The sequence below is a fragment of the Larimichthys crocea genome, chromosome III (genome assembly GCF_000972845.2).
Source record: "Larimichthys crocea isolate SSNF chromosome III, L_crocea_2.0, whole genome shotgun sequence".
In the NCBI taxonomy this organism is placed as follows: Eukaryota; Metazoa; Chordata; class Actinopteri; family Sciaenidae; genus Larimichthys; species Larimichthys crocea.
The window spans coordinates 11,562,342-11,577,601 of record NC_040013.1 but is presented as its reverse complement, the minus strand read 5'-3'; the positions used below and the strand labels follow the sequence as shown (position 1 = coordinate 11,577,601).

Below are 15,260 nucleotides of genomic sequence, written 5' to 3'. Positions count from 1 at the left end.
GGGGGGCAGGTGCCACTCAAGCCGCTACGCCCAACCAAGAAGGAGATGTTAACGGCATGGTGATACTATATGTCCGAGTGAATTAGAGCATCTAGTTATGTGCCATTGTTCTGCCATAGATGGTGTGGCTGCAGATCCCTGCAGCAGGGGTTAAGTAAGGCACACTGCCCTGTCAGATGCTCCACAGCTACTTGACCTGTTTGTTCAGCTGTACCAGCCAGGCACATGTTTGCCCCCCCCCCAGTCCCCCACTCCTGCTGCTCTGACTTACTGTGCCAAAGATGCAAGCCTATGGAAGGGAGAGTGCCAGCGGCCCCACCCCTGTTTTGCCGGTACGACATTGGGGGTGACGGTTGATAGGGAGTGGCTAGATAAGCAACCTCCTGGTTCAGGTCAGCTATTCCAGATTAGAAGAGACCAAAGAAAAAAACCTTTTAATTAGCTTTGCCATGCCGTTAGGGCTCTGCGGTATTGCGGCCCAGACACTTCCTGCATTGTGCTACACCACCCATAAAGTAGCAGAGCGAGGGAGTGGGTGAAAGAAAGTGAAGGAGGGAGGCTAAAAATGGTTCTGCCACATGTGCACCACGCCACAAAACAAAGAGATGCCTGATTGCCACCATTCACCGCCGTTATTTACCTACCAGAAGCCCTGCTGCTGTGAGCTCAGGCATGGACAACAAACCACCTCGACTTATTTTAATGAGAAATATTCCTAGAGTAAAGTGTTGGGAGAGCAACTGAGCTTTCTCTTCATTTATTACATTAATCCATCCAAGTTTCCACAGCTTTCTTTCTTCTTTTTTAACTCCTCTTGTTTTCTTATTCCCACAGTTAGGTCTTTTGTGGAGATCTGAGAAATCCCAGAGCCAGCCCTGTCAAACTTAGTCTAAAACAGTGTAAGTGCGTTGTACATAATTTCCTTCTTATAACAAAAATAGAGGCAAAATACCAACAATCATATCTTGGTGATGCTTAATGAGCCCTTTCGGATCCTTGACAATATACCACTAATATGGTGCTTTGCATCCTTTGAAACATACCAGAGTAGAGTCCTGGAAATAGCAACACAAAAGCGAGGCCTCGCTGACGCCCCACAGCCAAAGCAACGCAAGCTTTTTTTTTTTTTATGTCCTCTCTGTACTCGCTGGTCTTATGCTACGTCTGCCCTCTCATCCATTTTCACACCAATTTTACTCAGCCTCTAAATCTTTGTATCTGTATTCCTACCTGCGCTTCGGCACAGGAATCAAGTTGTGCTTGTGTTTTTAGGGAAGGGGAGATGAAATGAGAGATGAAAAGTGAGGAGGGTGTACGAGTAATTGCCTGCTCCAGAGACACGTGGAGCCTGTCTGGAGAAGAGATACTGGGGGTGGAGAGGGGATTGACGGGAGGGAGGGGGGAGGGAGGGGGGCGGTGGAGGCATGTCATCAATTTCAGCTCAGCCCTAATGTCTTGAAATAAAGACGAACACCTCACTTTGATCTTCATGGCCTGTTCTGGAGACGGTCTACTAAGATAACGATCCATGCCGGTTACTGTAATCTTAGCCTTTTACTCAGGAGAGGGACAGAAGACTTTAAAAGGGAGGTTTACACACTATGGAAGTGATAGTACAGAGGGAGAAGTATATCTTCTATATATAGAAGTGATTTACAGCGAATATTTGAGAGGGCGGGTTGTTGATAAAAGGCTGTGTTTGGGATAAATGGGTCGACGGACGTGTGCGGAGGAATTTTGTATGAATAGTGAAGCGACTAGGCGGTTGCAAGTAGCGCCTCAGGGGTGTGGAACGTGCTGGGGCCTGCTGCATTATAAAGACAAGCCCTGCACCCGGCCAGCTGTGCCATACACAAGACTGCAGGAATGAAAGCACCATGAATGGCTTTCTCTGTGTGACAATGACTGCAGCACTCAGCGGAGAGGGAATGGTCAGAGGTTCTTGCTATGGACAGGCAGCATTGAGTGTGTGTGTTTGTGTGTGTGTGTGTGAGTGCGTGTGTGAGTGTGAATACGTGTGTACACTGAGAAATTACTCAGGAATGTGAGGATGCATGCCAAAGACAAAGAATTTGAGTCACATTCAAGGGAATCTTACCCTCCTCGCCTCCTCTGAAGAAATATCGCAACCCCATCAAAAGACCTGGCCTGAGAGCCACACTGGATGGGACTAATGGAAGTCTTATGCACTGGTTTACGCCTGTTGGAGGAGTTTTATTGATGTGATGAGATGTTTTTCCCTGCAGATGAATTTGCTCTAATATCAGGACAGCAATGGAATAACGGCTGATGAAACTTTGATTGAGATTTTACATCTTGGCTCAAGATCAGACATGCAAGGTTTTTTTTTTTCTTCTAGCAACACATTCAGTGGCTTTTTAAAAATTTATTCATATATTTATATCTCCAAAAAACTTTCCGTACATTTGAATTCACACATTCTTTACGCTCTATTACGGCTTAATCCTAACTTGAGAAACGGATAAGCACATCGATGGCAACGTTTTGAGCCACAGATGAATCTCAAGTTAGCATTCAGCCTTATGTGAATCAGAAACCACAGTCATAGACACCCAACTCAGACGCAGCTACAACTTAATAAATACTTTACAAAAATAATGCAGGCTTTTTACAATGAAGATCTGCCTCAGAGACTCAAAGGACACGGTCGTAAATTAACGGTGAAAAAACAAAAAATGTGCATGCTAAATAAACTCACAAGCTTACATGGGAACCTGGATATTTTGAATGACAAAACGGGAGAAAGTTGGATAACCCTGTTCTCTGTCCCCCCTCCTCCCCCCCTCTCCCCGCCAACACATTCCTGAAGGATCTCATTATTCTGTTACCACGGGCCTCTCAGATTCACCAAACATAAACAATCTATGGAGACGAACATGGACACAATCTAAACGAAGGTTTCTAGAATAATAATTTTCCCTTTTTTAAGAATATAAACTCAGTTTTCCCTTTAAGTGACAAAATCTGAGTTACAACTGGTGACACAATTACTGGCAAAAAAAATGGATTCATTTTTCTTTTCAGAGGCATATTTTATACAAAAAAAAATAATAATAATAATAAAAAAAAAATGTGTTTTTGCCTGGTTCTGGTAAAGTCAAGAAAAGTTCTTCGACTCTGTTGGGTTTTTATTCCTCTTGGAGAAAAGAGCAGTAAGTCCTGTTCCTCAGAGCCTAAAAGTTCATGTGTTATTTGACCTTTTCAGCACCATTTTTGAGGTTTAGCTGAATATTTAAGCAGTGTGTGTGTGGTTTTTCTTTCCTTTCACTCTACAGCTGGTTAGAATTCCCTTGCTTCTTCAAACTGTTTGTAGTAGTCCTCATCCTGAGGATTGTCGGGACACTTCTGCCCATTGTTCGGCGGCCTGGCCTGGTTGTAGCGGCTCCAATCTCCTTTGCAGATGATCCATGGCAGGATGTCCACCTTATAGTGCAGGTCGGCTGAGAACTCTGTGCTGATGAGGTTGGGCGTGCCAGCCCCTTTGCCGCGAGTGATGAGTTTCATGTTATCGTCGTAGCAGCAGTGCTGTGCTGCCAGCGTGGTGGACTGAAGCGTGAGCATGGAGCGGATGCAGTAACGGGCTGTGGGCTTGTAGATCTCCAGCTTCTCCTTTGGCCCGCTGGCGTCTTTCCAACGAAAATCTCGACGCGTGAGAGCATCGTGTACGTCCGCTGTGCTGTACGCCACCTCGGTTGGGTAAGAGCAAGGGCAGCTGGGAAGGTCGTTTGCTACCTTGGTCATGTACTTCTTTAAGAAGTCGCTCTTGCAGTTCATCCATCGCTCGCAGCTGTCGGTGTCTGGAAGAAATGGAGACACCGTTAAACGCTAGATCTAATTCCAAACACTCCCCAACATTAGAAGGTGAAACCAGAAGTGTGACAAGGTGTAATATTTAACATGAAAGCGTGTTTTCACTGGGTTGATTGAGAACAGAGCAGCGGCATACTGTGCTCTTCCCGCCCTGCTGCACATTTTCATCTCTGCACAGTAATGGAGCGCAGCCCGAGCATGAGGAATGCTAAGTGCGTGAAGAAACACTGCTGCCAGATGGATGAACTGCCTTTGATAGTGTAAGATCATCTGAATGAGGGATAGTCTGAAGGAAGACAAGAATAGACCAAATCTTACCAACACCAAAGAGTTCTGTGGCATTGAACTCATCAGTTCCAGCTAACAGGCTCACTTCAGTAGCTGCTGTCTTGAAGGCGTCTTCAATACCTTTAGAGAAACGAACGCACAGTGAAAGGTGGATCAAAAGATGCACTAAATCCATGCACTTCAAATACACTCCATTAAGATATCTTCACTGGCGTGGGATCTTTTACAAATCAAGATTTTACCTGGGCAGTTGGGCATATCACAAGTTCTGGACTCGGTGGCTGTGCATGCATAACCACAGGACCTGGTTCTCTTCTGGTTGCCATTTCCACAGGTGACACTGCACGCCGTCCAGTTACTCCAGTCCCCCTCTCCATCCATATAGTCTGGATCAGAGAGAACAAGAGAGAGAGAGAGAGATCCTCAGCTCTGATGCAGGCCACATGCTGAACTTACTCAGGCCTGTTAGCATGCCTCACTAATAATAAGTGGATTGGGGGGGGGGGCATGAAAGGGGAAATGGGGGAGCTCAAAGTTCTCTTTGACTTTGCCCCTCAAAGCAGATACCACAAAAGCCTGTCTACACACACACACACATACACGCATATATGTATATGCTAACCCAGATTTGTTGAACCAAAAAGTCCAAGGCAAAGAGGACAGAATATGTGCTCAGTTAGTGAAGTATTTAGCAAATTACAACAAAGCTACAGGGGAGCCAGCAGGGAATTTACAAACAGACATTTTCCCCGACACAGTGGTACTGGATACCATTCAGTTGCTCTATCTGTGATTCATTGGTTTGAAAATGGGAAGTGAAATGGCAAGAAATCCTCTTTAGCTCCAATTATCATTGAGCAGATCACTGTAATGGGTATACATGGAAACAGTTATACTACACGACTACTTCACCCCACCATCACTACCGCATGCAAACACACACACACACACACACACATCTTGAAAGCAGTACTAATATCAATGAGGAGAATTAATGTGGGCATTTTTGGACGGAAGTATTTCTGGCCAGGGTCCAAACCTTCCTATACAAGAACCCCCTTGCCCCCCTATCCAGGACATCTGCCCCTCATTATGAGTATTTTATATGAATACAGGCCAGATAGTCATCTAGCTCTGCTCCCCTAGCTCCGGCCAAAGAGCTGGTGGCAGCTCAGACAGCTCAGTGGCAGCTCTTTAGCCAACAGACGCGACAACTGAATTTGCTCTCAGTGGTCCTGTGATGGATGATCCTCACTTCCTGTCCACAATTCTAATTATAAGGTTCAAAACCAAGACAGTGATGATGATAAAATATTTCCTTGTCGATTAGTGTGGTATGAAATAAAGGATGAATGAGAGCTGACCACAGCGATAAGCCAGGAACATTAAACTTGGGATATGGTTTGACAAAAAAAAAGATGATAAAATCGCCTTCTTCACCACTGAAGTGCAAGTGCAAGCGGATAAAATGACATTTACCACAGCACACGCATTCCTGTTCGACCATGTTGGTTTGGGCATGCTACAACACGGGCCGGACGCATACTGTATGACAGTGAGTGTAAATTCTTCCACAGCAGATTTATCTGTGGGGTTCCTTTTTTGGAGAGTGTTGTGAGAATGGTGTGGCAGCCAAACAGAGTGCTTCTGGCCTTATTCCTGCTGCTGAACTTTGATGTAGCAAGGCGTTTAAACTGTGTCACGTAGCTAGCTCCACACCACAGAGGAATCCATCTCGTAAAAAGAGTGTTAAAGGCTTCAATCAGGGGCTCCCAAAAGCTCGCCTGGGATGACTAGACTTATTATGGTGACAGCTTAAATCAGCAAATCTGCAAATTACAGATTCCACATCAGACTATGGCCATCTGTGAAAATGCTGGAGACCACTGCTCAAATATGGACCCATCTGAATATCCTGTAATACGCACTCATGTGCACTCATGTCCTCGCAGACACACCCCTCTTGTCATTCTCACCATATTCAGTTTGAGCTTTGCTTCCTCCCCCGGTGCCTCCTCTCCTGTCCCATTCCACTGCCGGCCTGAGGAAGTTGCTGTCCTCGCCGTTGCTCCCGTATGAGCGATCGTGCTCCTCTGTTTGATGAGTGGTGGAAGAGGAGGAGGAGGATGAAGACGTATGAGGCCACCAGTTTCTCCAGTTCGGAGAAGCCCAGCTGGGTTTGCTTTCCTTACGGAGGCCTTTTTCTGGCTCATGGCCCTCTAGTCCATCCACCACTTCAATGGTCACCTGTATTCAAGAACCAAAGTCATTTAAACGTTCCTCAAAGAAGATACTTCATACAGCATTTTTGGACAGAATGGGTCAATTGGTTGCCATGAGGTGACACTTTCTGATACCCCTACACACGATATAACCCCCTTCCCCCTTTTCTGTCCCAACACATGTGCCTCCCAGATGAGGGGGGACCATCACCCCTGCCCCACAGTCACCCTCCCACCTCTTGGGCTCTCTCCACCTAAACACAAAGTTCAAAGGGCTACTCAGCCTCCTCCAGACCATGAAAGCCAGATGAATCCCAGGATCAAAGACACCCCCCTCCACCTCCTCCCCTTCTCCCACAGCCTCACGCCCTTGCTCAATTGGTTGCTCTGCTCTCTTCCCACATCTTGAGATGTTAATACACTTTGTTCGTGCTCGGATTTAGCAGCGATGCTCTCAGAAATGGAAAGACCCCCTTGCTGGATTAGACAGGAGAATGATTTAAACATGGCAGCGGTTACTTAGCCATCTGCACCACTGAGGGACTTATGGGCAAAGCCCCACCCACACATTTACATAACTTGCTGTCTCTCTTCCTGCATATCGGTTAGTAGTGAGGCACTGCTGGTTAGTGTCTGCCTTTCAGCTGTCATTATGATGGACGTGAGACCTCAGTGTCTATCTTAAGCAGGAAGTGTGAAAGGGGACGTGGGGGAGAAAAGGGGGGTAGTGATGTGCACCAAACTATTCTCCTTCTTCCTGTTTGCGCTTCCTGTCCTATGTGCTTGAGTAGCCATGTCTTACAAATGAGTGAAAGCATCAAAGCACACTGGCAGGTGCACAGACACACATGATCACCTGTATGTTGGGATTCTGTCCATTGATATCGGCTTTGGAGAGGTCGGGGAAATTATGCAGATCTAGGAGGAAAGCTCCAGGGCCGTCTCTGTGTACGTTACTGCCTTGTGCCCAAGGGAGGGTGGCAGGCCGGTGGGTTAACCGATGTTCTGGACCAGACCGCCGGTCTTCAGGAGCCAGTTGGGCAGAGGAGCTGCTTTTTGCATTTATATTGTTCTGCTGAGGAGAGAAAGAAACACAATATTATGTATCCAATATATATTATACAATAAAAGATTAATATAATGTTTAAAAAACATCTCATTCTCTACTGTGTGGTTGTTGGACTAAGGTCCCTGTTTGTTGCTTGGCGTCTACAGAGTCTGCACACTCAGCAATGTTAGATCTCTCATGTCGACAGAGGTTCATGCGACCATGACCTCTGTCATAAATCCTGTGGACTCTTGACTACTTGGAGCCAAGAAAGAAGGAGCCTCTGAAACAGTGGGACAAACATCGCACTGGGTTCTGTTCGTCTGTCTGCATTCACTGAAATATAATCAGTCTCCAGCCTGGACTCAGAGCTAATGTCACAGTTTGACTGTATATTTTTTCCATTTTTAACTGACAGGGTATGCTGCTGCTTTACCGTAGTAATATGATGTGTACATTTTTAGCATGTTCTGGTGCTGGCTGGGAGAAACGAGCAATGTAAGACTGATGGTTTTCCTGAATTGGGGCTATACAGAGAAACCTAAGCAAACATTGCAAAAATAATTACATCTGCCTTCTTGAAGACAGAAAAAACATTTGGTTTTCTGACAGAGGAGGTTGTAAATTCATCCCAAAGGGACAGTTATGGCATATGTCCCCTGTCAGGTATGCACAGAAGGAACAATTATTCCTCAATTGGACAGACAGCCATAAGTAGTCGGCAATCATCCATTCTGGGGTGGCAGAAAATAAGATCAAAGAAAGCCATCAATCATGTTCCTTGTTTTCTTTTTTTCATGTCCCATTTCTTCCTCCCTAGTGTTTTTGTGGCCGTGCTGAGGCCTGAGAATATGGCAGCAGTGCTGTACGGTTGCGGTGGCCAGTCACAGACAAAGTGTCAGCTCAGCCACATTGTGGTGGGCATAAAAGCCCCCAGTGGAGCTGTTTGTGTCCAGCCAAGGTGCACTCTGGGACAATACAGACGGCTGTAAATGGAGTTGCACAGCAAGGGAGGAGGGATTATAAATGTACATGTAACTTAAATTCAACTACAGAGGGGACAGCGGCTACTCAAAGAGACTTCCATATCCATATAGCATTACAACTCCTAATTCACTACCAGACACCAAACCAGATGGAGTAAATATGATAATATGATGCGTTTCAAAGAATTTAAAAAGGTTCACATCATATATCTTAATGACGTCCTGCCATAATTAAAATGATTATACAATTGCTCATAATTTTGATGAAAAAGAGTAGGTGGTTCTGAATTTTGTCTGTAGCCACCAAATAAAAAGAGGGAGAGCTTTTACTGCAGATAATATGATGAGACTTTATGCTCAGATCCTAAAATTTGAGGAAAACAGCACATTGCAATTAAAACCACAAATGTTTTTTTCCATAACCAAACAATTATGGCTGAGACCTCAGCATAGTTTGTGCATCAGCTATTGACCTTTTATGTGAACATCACAGGATCCTCTTTGGTTCTATCACAGGCACTTGGACTTGGAGATGCCCACATGATAACCCCTGTCTTTCAAGTTCCCAGCCTTCAGAAGTCACTCAGTGGCTGCAACTGAGCTCCAGTGCAGCACTCACAGGTTCAAATCCGTATTGTACATAGACTTTTATATACAGTAAACATTTGTGGTTGATCTCCTCTGCGTGGATTATATTCTCATGGATTACGACAGCAGACCACACAAGCTGCTCTTTCAGTCCAGACATTACTGTTTTATGATACTGATACTACAAACAGTCATTGAAATACGCTGACAGAAAACACTTCACTACCAGACATTTCTCAACCACTGAAGACAATTTATTTTGTTTGTCGCATCATAAAACTAAAGTCTTTTCATTCACAACACCTGTCATTGAAGGAAATGTATCCAGCGTTGCTCAGGCTACTGATTAAAACACACAAATGGCTGTTACTGAGTTATGACTTCCTCCATGAGCTGATCTATTGAAAAGCAGATGCCACCACAGATGTTTCAGGATGCGCAAACTGTCGGGTCGTGAAAGCCAATCACAGTGTTTGCTGGCAGATTAATCCTCCATTATCCACTCTAAATCCATCTGAATCTTCTGTTGTGTCATATTATGATGTATTACGCATGGCAGGCAGATTATCTAATCCTGACATAAATTTGGTTCATTTAAAGTCAAAAAACAGTCTGATCTCAGGGCAACATGTGTTATGTTGTTTCACTCACTTACAGTGTGGGAGGCCATTGAGCTGAAGCCTGTTTGTGAATACAGACAGTTTGTCAGTTTATGGGCAAATATTAGTAGTTTAGCACTAATGCGATTTGATTTATGTTTACATTAATGGTAGTAATTTGCCATCAAACTGTTCAGGATCCAAAAAACTACATAGGAAAGCAACATGAATCAAACTAATTCTTAAACCACTGCAAGGACCTAAAACATCTCAAATCTTTTTTCATGTTTAAATTATCTGTTAAACTGTTGATACATGGAAGGATATTTTATTTTATCACCATGGACAGATGTGTTAAACTTACTATAAACTGTCAGGTTGCTGTTGGGAAATGTGTTATCTGTCAGCTGTAAAAAAAAATGTAATTGATTTCCCAGCCAATATTGAATTCAAGTCCACAGCATGGCCCCAGTTTCTTTGGTGAAAAGAAAAGTGCAGATTTTCTCTCTGTAGTAAATACATCAAAATCTTCAAAATCGCCAAAAAGTGGAAAAACACCAGACTTAAATATAATGTGGCCGACTGAAGCCTTGAGCTGAATTGTAAATAGTAAAGTTGTGAGATAGTGCTGCTGAAAAACAGTCCATTACTTGGACAGAAACGGGGAAATCTAAGCTGCTTTTCCCCATAAGCACTGAGATCTCTCTAAATCTATATTTCCATCTGGGAGCTCAGCAGTGTGAAGGACAAACCATGAAATTTTATATATCCAAATAATCGTTTTTTTTTTTCTGTCTCAATCAGTATTTCAGCAGAACGATTCAAGTTTTTTCAACGGGTTGAAAATAACGGAAAGAATGCACAACATGGGGATAAGTCTTCACGTAGGAATGGCGGTTGTATATCAGTTGTGTAAAGTCCATCAATTCTTGATAATGTCGACATAAACACCTCTCTCTGTCTTTTCCAAACGACTCTCCGTGGAGCTTTTTAACACAACATAATGAGAAAAACATGCCGTTTCCTCATTTTTCTCTAATACAGCCCAGGCTGTAACCGTGCACAGGAGTAATTCATTTAAAAGTTCAAAAATCAGCATTGTTCTCCTTTGATGCCGAAGCTGCTTTACAGTCAGCTATCACTCATCTGAGATCTTCCTTGATGAGGAACGCGCTTTAATTTGGAGATCAAAAGTGACACACCATTCCTCGGTTCATCTGGGGGGGCCTCCCAGGATGTCACCCCCCCCACTCTCAAAAGCCATGAATGAACACTTGCACACACAAGCCACCCCCTCTCCCTCCTCCCAGTATCTCCTCTTCTTTTCCCGCTTCCCCCTTTTTCACTTTGTGAGGGCTGCTTAAAGGAGCATGACTCCATTTTCAATTGGGAGCAACTCAGGGGTCCTTCCCCCAGGGAGGCTGGCAGGAAATGAAGGCAGTGCACATTGTGCCAGATGCTTTTCAACACTACACTTACGTAGGTGGAAGAGAAAACTATCCTTCCCCCCTGTCACACACCTCAGTGTGTGTTTGTGTTTATTTTCAGGCTCAAACTAAGATGATGCATGTTATTAACGTGTTCAAAAGTGAGTCTTTCTATTTAATATAATACCACACGTCAACTTTACACTGCCCCAGTGGATCAGTGTGCCTTCCTGGTTCAGTGATGATAATGTGCCTTGGACCAAAGAGCTTTCTCTCTCCACTACAGGTGCAGGGAGCCGCATCCTGTCATTTGTGTTATTGTGAATGCCATTTTAAATATGACACCTTGGCATGACAATACACCCCCTGGGCCGTGACAAGCCCGGTTGAAAGATGACATCACCATCTTCAGTGGCAGACCAGTGAAGCATGTCCGTACATAGCTGGAGCATTCATGAGCAAAAAAAAAAACAAAAAAAAACATTCAGTGCTTTTCTCAACAGGGGGCATGAGTGGCAATGTTGGGGTCTTTCATCAAAAGCCAGAATCTCTATGTAAATTTGGACTGGTGAGAAAAGGGGGATGTTGGAGGCTGGAATGGGTGGCATGTGTTTAGTAGTTTTTACTGCGATTCCTCAGGAGAAACTCCCTCCTGGTCCTCATCCCCACTTGTCCACTCCAGCATTTGGCTGTGTGACAAATATTCCATAAATTCCTGGAATATTTCTTCAGCTTTGCATGCCCTAATATCCAACCGAACACAGGCTTGCTGTTGCATATACGCAGGTCAGACTACAGTGATGGCAGTGATAGCGGAGATAAGAGAAATTACCCTCACCATCCTCTGTTGGAGTAAAAATTCTTTCCATTCATCTCCCTCAAGCCCTAATAAAGAATTTATGAAGGGACCCCATTCCAGTGGGCATAAATACTCATTTATCACTGGGACATGAAGAAAGCATTTCAGTAGCATGCTAAATATACATCAAAAAGCAGCTGAAGGATGCTTAACAGTCTTTAAAAAAGCCTGTTGATCCCAGACTCGTCTTAACCCTCGAGTCAGGATTTGGGGCTCTGCTGGAGTCTGTGTGCTGATGTTAAAATGGGCAGTTAAACTATTAAAGCTGTCTTTAAGTGGTGTCATGTTGACAAATGTCTCCCTTGTGAAGTTTTGTTGAGGCACGTTCTAAACTGGACTACAATCCAAAAAGGTGTCACTGAAAACTATCAGACTACACCAAGATTTCCCAAACTTTTATTGTTTTATTGCTTTCTATTCTATTTCTTGTCTCTTCCTCAACCCTGAAATGAATATCTGATCTTTTCATGTGGTCTTGCCCACACATGTGAGTGTAGTGCAGGAGCAAATACAACAAGTTTGGGCTCAAGGCTTGATCTGAAGCAACAATCAGTTTAATGCCAGACTCTTCTCCAAATTCAACTCTTCTGTATTGGTGATGAGAGGGAGTTGAGGAGGTACCTTCAGGGGTTTGGCTCTGACCCTCCACCTCATCAACTGAAAGCTTAGATGACAGTGATGAGCCCGTGATGACAGAGAAGTGCCTGAAGCTATCATTTAACCCCCAACAATAGGGAAGTGCGTCTGATATGGGGAGGGGGGGGCTGATCTCTGACCCTGCCTCATCTTCCATCCCTCTGCTGGCTCCCTGCCATTCCCGGGGGCCACACTATGGAGTCCACATCCGTGTGTATGTCAACAAAACCCCAAAGTCTCAGAGGGGTTCCCGGGGAGTGGAGGCTTCATTTCACCTGGGTCACTGGCTCATATGTCCTTTTTTCTTTTTTTTTTTTTATCAAGCCTATCTGTGACCAAATGAAACATCAAGTTTCCCTAAAAGAAATCTCCACACCTCACTACTAACACACTCCTAACTCACCTCTGTAAGTGCTGTCTCTTGATCCAGGCTCAGAGTTACATTTCCCTGGGGCAGCGGACTGCTCCGCAGTACCGTGATGTGCAAGGTAAGGAGAAGAAGTCCCAGGAGCAGCAACAGTTCGGCCGCCAGTCGCACCATCCTTTTGACACGGCCGCTCTTGGGAGCCTGCGGTGTGGCCGGAGCTCCGACTCCACCTCCTCCCGGTGCAGAGACTCCAATCTCCGGATCCGCCGGGGACGAGGAGCCGCAACACCACTTCGGAGCCACTTCGGGAATCAGAATTGCAAAAATGAAGTGAAAAGGATCGGAGGTGGGGCAGCCGAATAATTTGGAAAAAAAAAGTGCTATAGATGAATTTGGATCCAGAGGATTTTCTCTGTAAACTGTGAAGTTGTCCTAAATTAAGATTGCTGCCTTTTTTACTGATTGTTCATATAGTTGGATTTGAAATATGACATATGAGTCAATGCGCTGATCTGCCAATTAATACAGTATAGTGAATACTGCAGGGCAGATCCAGCGCGCAGCATTAACACTTTCCGCTCTTGTTGCGCCCTCGTCAAATCTCCAAGCTCACTAAACTTGCAGCCCAGTTGCCCCGTGATGTCCCCGCCACATTCTCAGCCTCACACTTCACTTTTCCCTCACTTCCACTTCAGCCGCTTTACGCACGTCTCGTTTTATCCACATTCTGCGCTATCCAACGCGTAATTCGACGGAACTACCTTTTGGAAAGGAGAAAAAAAAAAGTACAGGTAGTTTTAAAAAACAAATAGATGTGCTCCAGTTAACACTTCACGGTGGAGTTCTGTCCTGTTCAAAAACAGTATTCATCCATTATGCTGCGGGTCGTGAGCCCCCCCTCTTAAAATGAAGACGTGCGTGCGTCTCTAACGAGTCCTGCTGGAGGAAACAAGTCAAACCATGTCAAACTACGGCTTTCTTTAACACACGCTGTTCTTGTTGTGCGCTCTTGAGGTGGTTTTATACTATACGCCCCTGTGCAGGCGCCCTCCCCCTGGTTAACTCTTTCGTCCCTCAGTCCTCCCCAAACTGGAGTCCGGCCGGTTTAATACCAAATATTATTGTGGAGGTTCGAGTGTGAAACAACCCAAAAACCCAAATATTGTGCTTCTTTTCTCTTTTGAAGATGAGATGCATTTAAGTCCATTTCTAGTTACAGGAGCAAAATGACACATTTCTCTTTAAAAACTTCAAAATATTGTAACATATATTATAACATTATGACATTTTATATATCCTGATTAACACACACTTTATTACTAAAAGAACTACCCCTGCTCAGGAACAATAAGTTCCTAAAACATCCTCAAGAAACCTTGGTGGTCCCCGGAGGCGCACTGGGCACACAGGCTCGTCGCAGCGCAGAGGAAGACACCCGCAGGCGCTCTTCCAGGAGGTCTGCCTCTCCTGTTGACATGTGTACAGCAGAAGCCTTGTCTCAGTCAATTGTGATTAAAACGCCACGCTACGGAAGGTGCCGTAACACTTCACTTAAGCAAGACAAATGGTGCGTAATGTGATTAGCCCTCGTGAGACTTTTTATTGTCCGCTTCAAAGGACGGTTCTCTGTGTCAAATTACGCACCAGGCAGGGATGCCGCTGCTTCAGCATGGGTGACGGTTCACTGAAGCCCGCAGGCATGGAACACACCGTGCATCTCATATCATCTGTCACCTTTGAAGTCAATACATTCAGTTTGGGCACAAACGGAATAATAATGTTACTGATGATGACCAACAAGTGCCATAACAGCTCGTATAAAATCAGTTATTAAATATTAGTTTTGGACAGATTCACATCCACTGTGTCAACGCATATTGTCTGTTCGGCTATGCGTATGCAGGATCCTTGATGTTATGGCCAAATGGCGCATGACGCACAGCTCTGACAGGATTAAACGCTATTTTAAATGTGTTGAAAACAAGCCAATGAAAACCCCACAAAGGGTCACCATCAATTTCATCTCACAGCTACAGGTGTCATAAACGACAGCGTCTTTCACTGTGAAATGAGCTTGGAGTAATCCTGAGACATTTGGTAAACTCCATTGTGCTCATATGATGCCCATGTGTGCAAGAAAGCGCAGTGTAAATGTGGCCTGAGCAGCAGTTTACTTTGTATTCTAAACAAACGCTGTTGGAGGAGGAAGGAGCAGTTTAACACCTCTCATGAATGATGTAACCCAGTATCATATTTCATTCAGTCATTAATACACATCCTGAATAAAGCTTAATCATATGACATGAAAATAAAAGCTCCTATAATCATCTTTTGTACCACACTGGTCTACTTCATTGCACTCTCTATTAACAAGTAGTTCCTAGTGAATCGCTTTACTGCAGTCTTTAG

General features: G+C 44.5%; 1 protein-coding gene across 2 annotated transcripts; it reads right to left on the bottom strand.

Annotated features, from left to right (window-relative positions):
* Nucleotides 1-3,278: 3,278 nt before the first annotated feature.
* On the bottom strand, nucleotides 3,279-13,877 carry ism1 (isthmin 1). 2 transcript variants are annotated; one of them, XM_010729887.3, is made up of 6 exons: nucleotides 12,888-13,877; nucleotides 7,198-7,416; nucleotides 6,096-6,366; nucleotides 4,362-4,505; nucleotides 4,150-4,239; nucleotides 3,279-3,818 (listed from the first exon to the last, which is right to left on the bottom strand). In XM_010729887.3, exons 1-6 carry the CDS (start codon nucleotides 13,023-13,025, stop codon nucleotides 3,301-3,303), a joined length of 1,380 nt encoding a protein of 459 aa, XP_010728189.1. In that variant the 5' UTR covers nucleotides 13,026-13,877; the 3' UTR covers nucleotides 3,279-3,300. The 2 variants fall into 2 exon arrangements, with proteins under 2 accessions (XP_010728189.1, XP_010728190.1); XM_010729888.3 differs by having other exon boundaries at nucleotides 7,198-7,413.
* Between the last annotated feature and the right edge of the window lie 1,383 nt (nucleotides 13,878-15,260).